The 12,530-nt window shown below is 36.4% G+C and overlaps 1 protein-coding gene across 4 annotated transcripts in view; it reads left to right on the forward strand.

Moving 5' to 3' along the window:
• Window positions 1-12,530, forward strand: part of Dync2h1 (dynein cytoplasmic 2 heavy chain 1) — a 190,913-nt gene that overhangs the window by 128,414 nt on the left and 49,969 nt on the right. For 3 of the 4 annotated variants that reach the window (XM_076926138.1, XM_076926139.1, XM_076926140.1), the window contains 6 exons: window positions 1,811-1,942; window positions 2,904-2,976; window positions 6,134-6,294; window positions 7,386-7,511; window positions 10,312-10,422; window positions 11,613-11,768. In XM_076926138.1, coding sequence (XP_076782253.1) covers window positions 1,811-1,942; window positions 2,904-2,976; window positions 6,134-6,294; window positions 7,386-7,511; window positions 10,312-10,422; window positions 11,613-11,768 — 759 coding nt within the window. Of the gene's footprint in view, window positions 1-1,810; window positions 1,943-2,903; window positions 2,977-5,792; window positions 5,973-6,133; window positions 6,295-7,385; window positions 7,512-10,311; window positions 10,423-11,612; window positions 11,769-12,530 lie in introns of those variants that run through there. The other variant, XM_076926141.1, reaches the window with a different exon arrangement.

Below are 12,530 nucleotides of genomic sequence, written 5' to 3' on the forward strand. Positions count from 1 at the left end.
ATTGATTTAACAGTGATGCTGCTGAGGAAGTGTGGGCAAATTCGGAATCCATGCTCCCAGTCTGGGATCTTTACCACTACAATCTATGCCTTTTTTTCTGTAGTTTTTTTTGTTGATAAGGTGAGTAGGTTTCTCTTCATAATCGTTATTGTCTTCCTTGACTATTCACTTCATGCTTATTATAGGCCATTAGAGTGGTCAATGCCCAGAGTTCTTTTGTTAAACTAACTTAAATGAACCTGCTACCCTGCCCCTATGCCTATTTGTGAACCTCACTGTGAAGTCTTATTTTACTAAGGACTCAGTGTTCTGCTGTGTACTCAGAATTCTCCCATCTTCTGCCTCGAATGCTCCATGATATTCTCTGCCATCTCACCTTGACCTCGTTGAGAGAGTCCTATTGAGTTTACTTAGCCAGAGTCTCCTGTTACCCCTGAAGTATTCTCAGTAATTATTTACTCACTGACTTTAATTCTGCCTCTTGGGTATATATACATTTGCATTTTCTAAGTTGTATTAAGAATTGAACCTGCTATATATTGATATCTTCCCATTGCAATAGCCTTGAATTGGATCTGCTTTTACGTCTTTATAATGCAGCTGTGGTTTTCTTTAACATCAAAGGAATGACAAATGTGTATCTTATATACTAAGAAACTCTTCATTGAACAAGTTCACATTGTCAAGAACATACCAGAAAATTGCTATTTGATGTGGTTGGGACCTCACTAGATCCACAATCCTGGTTATTTGATTTGATGTTTAACACATAGCCAGAGGACACCATAACTGTGCTACATAGGCCACCCCAGAGTGCTTACTGATAAGGGGACAGTTAGGTACTGCATTGTGCAGTGCTGTTGGTAGTGATAGGACTTATATGCTAGTTGTTACTGAAGTTAATAGACACTATCAGTTGGGTTATGCATAATGAAATATAACCAGTGCAAAGGATTATTTAGATATGAATATAAATGGTAAATGCAGTATTCTAACATTCTTGATACGTGATTCTATGCATTAAGTTTCTATGCTTACAGAAACAGGTCTTCCATTGTTTAAAAGAAAGCATCCTTCTATACAGATTTATACTTCCTATTACTGTTCACGGTCATATCATATCATATTGCACATCATGGAAGAAGTTGGGGGATAGGGAACATTGAGATAGTGGGAATGGATATATTCAGGAAGTTTCTGAGAGGTAATATTGTTTAAGGCAAAAACTAAGTGGGTTTGCTGGATGTTAGTCCCCAAGAGCCAATTGCAGCTAAAGAAATAAAGAATTCTGGTTCAACTTACTTTGCATGATTCTTGGTGAAGGTGACCAAAAGTGAGAGGGAGGGACTGGATAAGAGACTAAGGGTAGGGAGGCTTGCTAAGCTGCTGTAGAAGTGTCTTGATAAAACGTCTAAAGAAAGTCTTGGGTCCTAAGGCTGAAACTGAAACCAACTGAGGCCCTCAGTAGTACCACAGCAAAGTTTGGTTACAAAGAGCATCCTTGTTGCTAGAGATAGTCTTGAAATTTACCATGTGCTCAGTTGTGCTGTCCCTAGGACTTGCCCCTGGTTTTGATGATGGTGGACGTAGCTAGGTACAATATATGGAAAATATTTCTTATGACTATTGATTGATATAATTCTTAGTGCTTTACGGGCTCCAATCTGGTTGAGTTCACTGACCCATGGAAGATGAGACACACCATCACAGAATAGGAGACAAGTAATAAGCGTCTAGAGTATCAGGTTTCTTTTCTCTTGGAGTTCTTGTCACATGGCTGCAGCTCCTAACATGGTAATTTCTGTTTTAGATCTCTCTCCCTGGTCTCTACCAGACGCTGTGCTTTGAAGACGGGGCACTTTGGCGTACTTACTATCATCACTCAATGTGTGAGCAGGAGTTCCCATCAGTTCTTGCAAAGAAGGTTTCCTTATTTCAGCAGGTAAAATCGAATGTCATCCAAGTGCAGAACAAAATCACACTGGGAATTTCTCTTGTCCTTGAGATGCTACTTGAGTAAAAGCTTTGCTTTTAGCGTACTATGTAACTTTCATCCACATGCCTTGGCCACCTTACCCAGACAGAGCCCTGGCAACATCTTTTGTGTGGGTATTACCCTGTACCTCTTGTCCTCTGTCTCTGGTCCAAGTAGGATCCTTCAATAGGAAAAGAGGTCTTTTTAAAAGGAACTAAACTATAAATGGTATAGAGTCTTCATTCACTTATTTTATCTAAGTTGTATCTAAGAGAATTTAATGTGAAGGAAGGAAAAGGAACTTTAAAAAATATATTTCAAAACAGGTGGTGAGATGTCTTGGTGGGTACATTTGTCTGGACAAATGGCTCTAGCAACTGGTGCCCTGGGGAATAGCCCTCTTCTCTGAGATGTCCGTTATGGGAGTTAATTCATTCTGGTTTGTGTGTGTGTGTGTGTGTGTGTGTGTGTGTGTGTGTGTGCGCGCGCGCAGTGAGTGCTATCTCAGCAGTTGTATTTAAACCAAACAACAAACCATCTGAAAATGAACATTTACACATCAAAGCAATATTATAGATACACAGGACTCGGCAGAAAATAGAATGCAGATGTCCAACAAGCAAACTGCCAGATGCTAACCGTTTACTCTGCCACCTTCACAGACCATTGGGCTCTTCATGGGATCTTGAAGACGTATCTCACTCACCTTCTGCTTACTTTATATAACATATATTTTAAGGAATTTTTGACATAAAGGGAACTCTTGGTTCATACTTATTGTGACAGTTTCAAGCATTTCAAGCATGGTAATACTATGCAACAGTGGTTACTTGTGTATTTCTGTAAACATCAATTAATAATCATTGACTATTGTTTAATTAATGATGCTGAGAAATATCTATTTATAAAATTCTCCATTTTGTTTTAGGTTCTTGTAGTTCAGGCTCTGCGGCCAGACAGACTGCAGAGTGCCATGGCTCTGTTTGCCTGCAAGGCTCTGGGTAAATACAGCCCGTTTCAAAGTCTAACCTTTGACCTGATGACTTTGTTTGAACTTTATTTCATTTTATGCTTACCTTAGTAGAAATGCTTTAGGGGCTTTCATTATTTGTTTTTATTCATATGACTTATAATCTCCACTTAGCTAGAATATACTTTTCCTTGTTGGACATAATCATACTCAGTGTTTAATTAAATTTAATACATAATTGACATACTTTGGTAAAAATACTGAGCTTTTAAAAATTATTTTCTTGTGGAAGTATTTTTTCAGTTTTATTTGTTATAAGGGTGACAAAGAATGTATTCAAATATTAATGGCAAATTTGTACTTTATAGATACTACCTCAGGCTCAAATGGAAAATTGTACAACTACAATAAAGTATTTACAGACATTACAGCCTTCAGCAATACAGCCTTCAAAAGCAGGAATTTTTGAAAGCATATCTAAAAAAATATTCTCAATTTGCTTGCTTTTCAGATTATAGTATTTTTTTAGCTTTTCAGAGAGCATTGTCCAAAAAATTTTTACAAATTACTCACATGGAGATAATTCCCTTTCTGTAGGAAAATTTAGTAAAAACAGTTAAGTATGAAAACAGCTGGTGTCATAGTGCACACCCGGAATCCTTGCCCTTGGAGCTGGGATTCTAGCTCCTGTTCCTAAGCACTTGTCTGTTGTTTTCTATGAATGCCTAATAGAGAGCACAATTTTAGTTCAGTTGAATCATCTTATTTTTCTATCTAAGCATCTAATTGACTGCTCAGATTAAAAATTCCCAAATTTACTTCTCTCATCATATTTTCCTTAGATTTTACATGCAGATGTTTTAAGTTCTAATTCCAAAACTTATTCTGAGTTTATTTACTTTATGACTACAACTTAAGTAAATTGTCACCCCAATCTGTCACCTTAGCTGTTCCATAGTATTTCAGAGTCTACTTGTCTCGTTCCTCACTGCCTGCCCCTTTTCTGAAGTCACTGTGGTATGAGTGAGGTGGCAGCCCTTTCTGTCCTCTTCTCAGCTTCTGTTGTCCTCAGAGCAGCTAGGGTGTCCTGGACATATTAAACCATAGGACTTTTCTTGTGCAAACCTTTGCTGACCTCTCTCTTCCCAAGCATCCTTAATACATCATGTAGTCTTTTTTTGCCTTCCCTTCAGATGTCATGACTTCTCACTCACATTTTTGTCTAACAGTTGATGTGTATCTTTGTGCACAGGGCAGCTCTATTCATCCTTGTGCACAGGTATGGTTCTGTCCATCTTTGTGTTCAGGTGTGGTTCTGTCCATTGTGTACAGGTGTGGCTCTGATATCCCTGCTCCTTTGCAGCCACTGTTCTAGCCAATCACCACTTCACCCCCTTTATTGATTTGTTTTATTGTTCCATGAAGATTTCTCTAATCATTTTTGGAAATAGCATCTCACAGCCTTGGCTTTCTTTATCATACTGTTTCTTCTAGGATTGTATTAACACATGACATTTTGTTATTTGCTTATTAATAACTCATTCATCCAGCACAACATAGTCCCCAGAAAGCACAAACTTTGTTTTACTAATTTTAAATTGTTATTACTACACAATTTTGAAGGTTAATAAAACAATGTGTACTTGTGGTAAGGCACTAAGAAGTGTATTTGTTTAGAATGGGGCATAGCTGAGTTGAGACAGAGCTCTCCATGCACACATAAAGTCCTAGGTCCTGTCCCCAGGACAGGTATTGTGTGAAAACCTGTAATCCCAGCGCTAGGAAGGTGGAGACAGGAGGATCAAAAAATCAAGGTCATTCTCAGCCACATACCTAGTTCAAGCCAGCTTAGGCTACACGAGACTGTCTGGAAAAAAAAGGAGAAAGGAGAAACACATTTGTTTTAATGTAATTTTATTTATGTATTCATAAACTCAAAGAAATTTTTCTAGGACAATTGCATTAAATATACTCTTATTTAATAAAACAATCTTAAAAATACACACTATCTTGACTCAGTTATCAACTAAAATCTCTGTACTTAATTTAAGAAATAATTCAGTTTATAAAACAGAAGCATGCACAGAGATAACCAGGACAGCTCTTGATAGTGTGTAAAAACTGTGGGAAAGTATGCATTTCAAAGAGTTATCTGGATGAGAATTTCTAACAGCTTTAAAAAGGAATTTAAGTTATGAAAATGTTGTAATAAAAGACAGATTACTGGGAGGAAGAAAGTCCTTGTTCTTCGATAGAATAGGCAAGAAAATTCCACACTGTAAAGTGCATGTCTATGTGTATCAAAATTAGAAAAATATCTGTAGACAGTTAATGGCAGAATAACAGGGGCTTTATTGTTGTTATTTGTTATCATCACCATAACCATCACCACCACCACCACCACCACCATCATTATTCTTTTTCTTCCTTTCAACATCTCCCCTTTCTCAAGCCCCATCTTTGTCCCCTCCACTCTCAAGTTCATAGCCGTTTTCCTTTGATTATTATTGTTATTACATGTATGTAATTCAGTGACATATATGTGTGTGTACGCGTGCGCGTGTGTGTATATATATACACACACATGCACACACACATACACATTCATATATACATACACATACACAAACCTGCTGAGTCTATTTTTGTTGTTTGTGTATATTTGGTTTCAAGGCTGACTACTCTGCATTAGACAACAAGTAAGAGACTCATTCCTAGGAGATGATTCTCTTCTGGCATGCATTAGTTGCCTGTAGTTCTGTGTTTAGGGGTGAGACCCCTTGAAGTTTCCTCCTTTTCCCATTAACGTATTCTTAATAGTGCCATTTTCTGATCTTGTTTATACAGCTGTTCCTAGAAGAGACTCTTTGCAAACTTCCTGATATTCTGGCTCTTATCTGCTAAACTTATCTTATCTGGCTATATCTGCTAAACTACTGATATAAGAGCTGTTGTGCAGATGTATCTGTTGGGGCTGGACTGCCCAATGATCCATTGCTGTCTGCATTGTGTCCAGTTGTGGTGTTCTAGGATGCTCTCCTTTTGCTGTATACAGAGTCTCCTTTGATGATGGCTGGTAGCTACACTTACCTGGCAAAGGTGGTTCATGTACCTTATGTAATTATTTTTAATAAATTTTATAAAAAATGTTACTTTTTTTTCTTTAATTTCTGTTACACATGTTTTAGGGTTAAAGGAGTTATCCCCTCTTCCTCTGAACCTCAAGCGCTTATACAAAGAGACCCTGGAGATTGAGCCCATTTTGATCATAATCTCACCGGGGGCTGACCCTTCTCAGGAACTTCAGGAACTTGCTAATACTGAAAGAAGCAGCGAGTGTTATCACCAGGTGGGTAGGAACTGCTCACTGGTTTTGTTCTGTCTTTTGTGTTCTTCCCACACTCAATCCTAGATCCAATCTGGAAAATGGACATTAAAAATTATGTGTGAGAAGCCAAAAGGTGCCCATATCCAGAACTCAAGCCTAGCAAAAAGAGTCTTGTGGATCTAATGAAGAACCGTGAGGTGGGAAAGCTATTGAGTTATTCATCTAGATAAGCCCAATGAAATCAGAAGAGTATTTAAATGGAAGCAGGGGATTGGATGTGAAGGTTCAGGATGTGAAGACGGAGGCAGAGGACAAGGGGGAAGAAATAGGTCATCGCTCTGATGTTAGATCAGCACAGCTTCTCACTTGCAAGAGTTCTGAGGTAACTTGAGATAAGGCTCTAAATACCATGTTTACTTGTTAGAACACAATAGGAAATAGATACATTTAATTAAAACTTGAAAATGGCTTTAAAATTTTTAATTAGATGCTTTTATAACAAATGCAGTAATATTTTCCTGAACGTCTCATGACTTAAAAGCAAAGATATTTTGAGCAAAATCCACCCAGTAGCATTTTGTCTTTCTTAAAGAATGAGTTTTGTTCATTTTCTTCATCTTTCAAGTCAACTTGCATGCAGGTTTGAAAATGAATTTATAGTTTATAATTTAGAGTAAGGTTTTGGAAAGTTATCGTTTTTATTATGAACACAGTAATTTAAAAATTCAAATACTTCACACCCATTAAAGTTTAAAAAGTAAAAATTCTACCAGAGCATCTCTGGGTGGCTGTAGGGTTTTTCTGACAAGCCCTTGGCTTTCCATGTAGTCACTTGTAAAACAGTATGTATTTATATGTGGTAGAGTGTCAGAAGCCCTTTCTACAGGCTCTACCTGTGGTCTGTGACATAGACAGGAAAATAAAACTACACATCTGAACTATAAATTAATTTTTGAAACTATGATTAATTCTTGGCATTTGTTTTTGACTTTTTCTTAAAAACTATTTTAAAGCCAGTTATGGAAGTTTGAAAATTATTATCCTTAATCTCTGACAATGGTATATTAAAATGTTCTGACAGATATTTTTTCACTGGGTGTTTGTTTGTGTAGGTTGCCATGGGTCAAGGTCAAGCTGATTTAGCAATTCAGATGCTAAAAGAATGTGCCCGAAATGGAGACTGGCTCTGTTTGAAGAACTTACATCTTGTGGTGTCTTGGCTTCCAGTTCTGGAGAAGGTAGTATCTTAGGGTCTCTGTTGTAAAGAGACTCCATGACCATGACCATGACAACCAGGAAACATATAATTGGAGCTGTCTTTCTGTTCAGAGTTTAGTCCATTGTCATTATGGCAGGAAGCAGGAAGAGAGAGTGAAACACTGGGCCTGGCTTGAGCATCTGAGACCTCAAAGCCCAATCCTAGTGACACATTTCCTCTAAAAAATCCACACCTTCTCCAACAAGGGTACATCTTCTAATAGTGCCACTCTCTGTGCACTTATGGGGGCCATGTTATCAAACTACCACAGGTAGATTGAGAGGAGTGTGGCACAAGTATATGAAATATCTCAGAATGTAATTTCCAAGCTGCATCAGTGTTCAGTTGACATGTGTTGTTACATTTAGAAATTAAGTATATGATAAGAAATATTTAGGGCCAATTCATTTTTTAAAAATATATATGTGATATTTTTTTAAAGCAAGAAGTCTATAGAATTCTGTCCTTTTAAGGGGTGGATAGTGAAAGTCAAAAAATTGTTGATTAATGAGCTGGAAAGATAGCTCAGCCAGTAAAGGCTAGACTTACAACCAAAAAAATAAGAAATTGTTGATTAAGATGGGCAGAAGAGCTTAGTGAATTTCTACAGGAGAAAATAGGGCATGCTGTGATTGATTGCAGAAAATCTGTTTATACCATTATTTTATGTACATGTTTTGTTACCTTTCTCAGGAAATTACAGAGATTTTAGATTCTTAAGGAAGCTAAAATGCACACTGAAGGAAATGTAAACTTAAGGAAGTTAAAATCTTAAGTGGTCCCAGGAAGAAATTGTCTTAAGACAGAACAAATTGGTTGATATGGAGTAAATGAAAACTCACAGTTAAAAGTCTGTTGCTCAGTTAAGAAAGATGGTCAGGGAGAGATCACTGCAAAGAGATATGCTCCTGTGGTCTAAGTAGAGTGAAGCTCACTGTAGACAGAGAAAATGTGCCATGGATATGTGTAGCAGCACAAATAGGGGCTAATGTTGGAGGTATGTGTGCTTAGCAGGGGGTGCAGAGATGTCTCTGACAGACCAAGGACAACCAGATAGGGTAATGTTGGGGAGTAGATTTAGATTTAGATGACGTAGGGTTAGGATTTAAAGAGGCAGAGAATAGTCCATACCAGAGGGATTTCTAATTACTATTGAATTAAATTGGCAGAGTAGTATACTGAATGGAACCCCGCAGAACAGTAGATGTGCCCTGGCTTTGTGTCACTGAGAGGTTCAGATGTGTACAGTCTTAATAAATTGGCAATACTGTGCAGCATAGATAACTGATACAACTATGATTTAGAAAATGACTAGGCTGATAAACTTCTGGTCTTTTTACTTGTAATCAATAGAAGACATAGATTAGGAACCAAAAACTGTCTAAATAATATAATAATGTCCATAAAAACCACTAGTATATTAAAAAAACATAATTCATATCTAACCACTCACATGTATTTTAGGGTATAAAGACTAGTAAAGTCCTGCTTTCTGTTCTAAGAAGTTGATTGAGAGACACTAATTCAGCATAATTATAGTTAATGCTTTGGAAACAAATCTTAGCTTGAACTCCTTGAAAGATACAGAGAAGATATTCCAAAAGTTAAAAAAAAAAATTTATTTCATTTTTTTAAAGATGTTTGTCTCTAAATTTACAAGTACACTGTAAATCCAGCCAAACTACAAATTAGCATTCCCCTTTAATTTTATAATGTAAAATTCTGAAAAACTTTACATTTTAAAAGTGTGAGATGTGAATTCATTGTATCAATTTTAATTTTTAGCAAGCACAATGTTCCTATGGCCATGTTTTGGCTATGTTTTGTTTACATGACCCTGATCATGAATGAGAGAGTTGGACAAGGATGGTATTACATTTTTGTTTTTAACTTTCACTGTCTTTTAGAGCAATCAGGGATGCTTTGTTGTTTGCTTCATTTTTGACAGGGTCTCACTCTGTAGCTTAGACTGCCCTGTAAGTTGTTCACTCAGGTAGTACACTCAGGTAGTTCCCCTCATTATTACATATATAAGGGGAAACAAGATTTGTGTGGGGGCTGGTTACATGCAGGATTTCTACCTGGACACAGACCACACTAATACATAACTGATGGTTGATGAATGTGTGCATTCACTGGCATTGGTAAAATCATGGAACTGAAGGAGAAAGGACTGGAAAGGATAAGATGTTCTACTTAAACATGGTTCTTAGAGTATATGGTAACAAGAACTTACTAACTTGCCAAAAGGTGTATACCAGGAAGGAAAAGTACACCGAATAAATGACTTAAGCATACATATTGTAATATGAAGGGCCATGACAGGTGAGCTTGTATGACGCCCTTTAAGATTGACTCTGTAGGGCATTGATCATGTTGCCTAACTGTGACAGTGGAATAGAAACAATGAGACCATGAGTCTAACTGGCCACTTAGGCTTAATAGTATCTGCAGCTGAGGCTGACTTTGTATTTATTGTACTCTAGACCCTGTGTGACATGGCTGCCACAATTCATATGGTAGATAATTGCTTAGAGGTGCTGTGAGATATAGATCCCAGGGGCACACAGCAAGTGGCAGAGTTTGGATGTCAGCTCAGGGTAACTGCCTCCAGATGCATGTTCCTGTTTATTACATTATCTGACTATTTTTTAATAGAGAAGATAAAACAGTAAAGGAAATATGATTCTAATGTTTAAGAAACATCAGAATAAGACATTGGGTCACAAAGTGTGTGTGTGTGTGTGTGTTGAAATACCTTTCTATTGGTTTATAAAAAGGAATTGAATACTCTTCAACCTAAAGAAAGCTTTCGTCTGTGGCTCACTGCAGAAGTTCACCCCAACTTTACCGCCATATTACTCCAATCAAGTCTGAAGATAACGTATGAGGTGAGATGTTTCAAAGTCCCATTCTTAGGTATAGAAGAACAATAATGTACATGTTGTATATGTTGTAAGATGTTTCAAAGTCCCATTCTTAGGTATAGAAGAACAATAATGTACATGTTGCCTTTAACTATTATTCAAAACTATAAAAATGTCCTTTTAATAATTATATGAGATACAAATTATATGATAGCATGAGATATTGAAAAGTATTTTAGTATTATTCCCCCAAAATAGAAAAGAAGCCAAATTTCACAATAGAAAATTTACCATCTTAAGTATTTTCTTGATCATGTGTTAATCCTGTTTGTAAGGTTCTGAAGAGCTATTATGTTGTCTCCCACACTTTCATAGAGATTATATTCTCACTCACAATGCTTCAGGTTTATACATCTTTGCCAGCATCTATTTTTAATAACCCCATGGTGGTCATACTGATGGATGTTAGCTAATAAATCCCTGAGAGATTGATCTGGATTTCCATGATGACAAGTGGTGTTTATCATTGTCTCATGCTTGTTTAATGTTTGTGGCTCTCTCTGAAGAAATTTCTAAGGCATTTCCTTTCCTCCTTTCTACCTGCCTAGTTTTGTTGTAGAGATCTATAACCATAGTTACCTATTCATATTCCCCAAACTTCAGTCACAGTCAGATCTATCATATACATCATTTGTGAAATTATGTTTATTTTTAGAAGATAATCTGTAACTTCTTAGTCATCATACTAGGCTGAATTAAAGGTTTAAAAAACATTAAAGGAAATTTTTCATTCATTTTGTACCCCTCCTTTCTCATGTTAGCATTCAGTATCACACTGTTATTACAATTGGCAATTTTAGTTTAATAAACAAGAAAAATTTAATGATTTTGTGAAATGTACTTGAATATTTTTAATGCATTTGGTGACATGTTTATTTAATTTTGAAAATACTATGGATTTGCAAATAATATGAATTATTATAAGCTTTGTATTTGTACACTTTAAAGTAACAGAAAACTACATTGGGCTTTTGGAGAAAAAGTTTCTTCATTAAGAAGAAATCCAATATAGGAGGATAAGGACAGTCCATCCATGGGAAAAGAAGACGATGGATAGAATAGTTAATATGTTTGAAAAGAAGATGTTGATGCAGTTTGACTGTATTTGTAATGTATTAAGCAATAAGAAATCTGTTCATATTCTCTTCTTGTAGTCACCTCCAGGTTTGAAGAAGAATTTGATGCGCACTTATGAATCTTGGACTCCTGAGCAAATTAGCAAAAGAGATAACATACACCGAGCTCATGCTCTTTTTAGCTTAGCATGGTTTCATGCTGCCTGTCAAGAAAGAAGAAATTATATTCCACAGGTAACTATAAGCATGTTATAACATAAGCTTTACATTTATTAGAATATGTTTATAATTTGGTACATAAATGTCATAATTTGGTTAATGACTCTTAAGTTTGTTTCTAATTTGGTGTTTTTCTACTAGTCTTCCACACTGTATAATTATGGTTATGTGCTTCATACACCATTGAGTTAATGTATGAACGCCAGCATGTGACTCAATCAGTGAGCATCAGATACCACTCTCATGCTGTATTTTAATAGATACCTCAGACTTCAAAAATCAAATCTTGGGGGCTGGAGGGATGGTTCAGAGGTTAAGAACACTGACTGCTCTTCTAGAGGTCCTAAGTTTAATTTCAAGCAACCACATGGTGGCTCACAACCATCTGTAATGGGATCTGATACCCTCTTCTGGTGTGTCTGAAGAGAGTGACAGGGTACACACATACATTAAATAAATAAATAAATAAATAAATAAATTAATTAATTAAATCTTAAAAAAATCAAATTTCCATGGCTGTTTCCTTCAGGATAGCCTTCGTAAAAGGCCTTGACACTACATAGTTCTCTCAAGTTAGCCATCTAGGGAGTATTCTTAGTGGACCCTCTGCTCACTTTTCTCCTCAATCCATTATCAAGTTCTGTTTTACTTCAAAACATAATTGAAACTTGTGTAGCCTGGAGTTGGTAGGGAGCTTGATTAAAGTATTATGGCTTTTGTTTCTTGATTACATGATAATCCTTTCCCATCCTGCTATTTTTTTTACATGCTAATTTA

The sequence above is a fragment of the Arvicanthis niloticus genome, chromosome 27 (genome assembly GCF_011762505.2).
Source record: "Arvicanthis niloticus isolate mArvNil1 chromosome 27, mArvNil1.pat.X, whole genome shotgun sequence".
NCBI lineage: Eukaryota > Metazoa > Chordata > Mammalia > Rodentia > Muridae > Arvicanthis > Arvicanthis niloticus.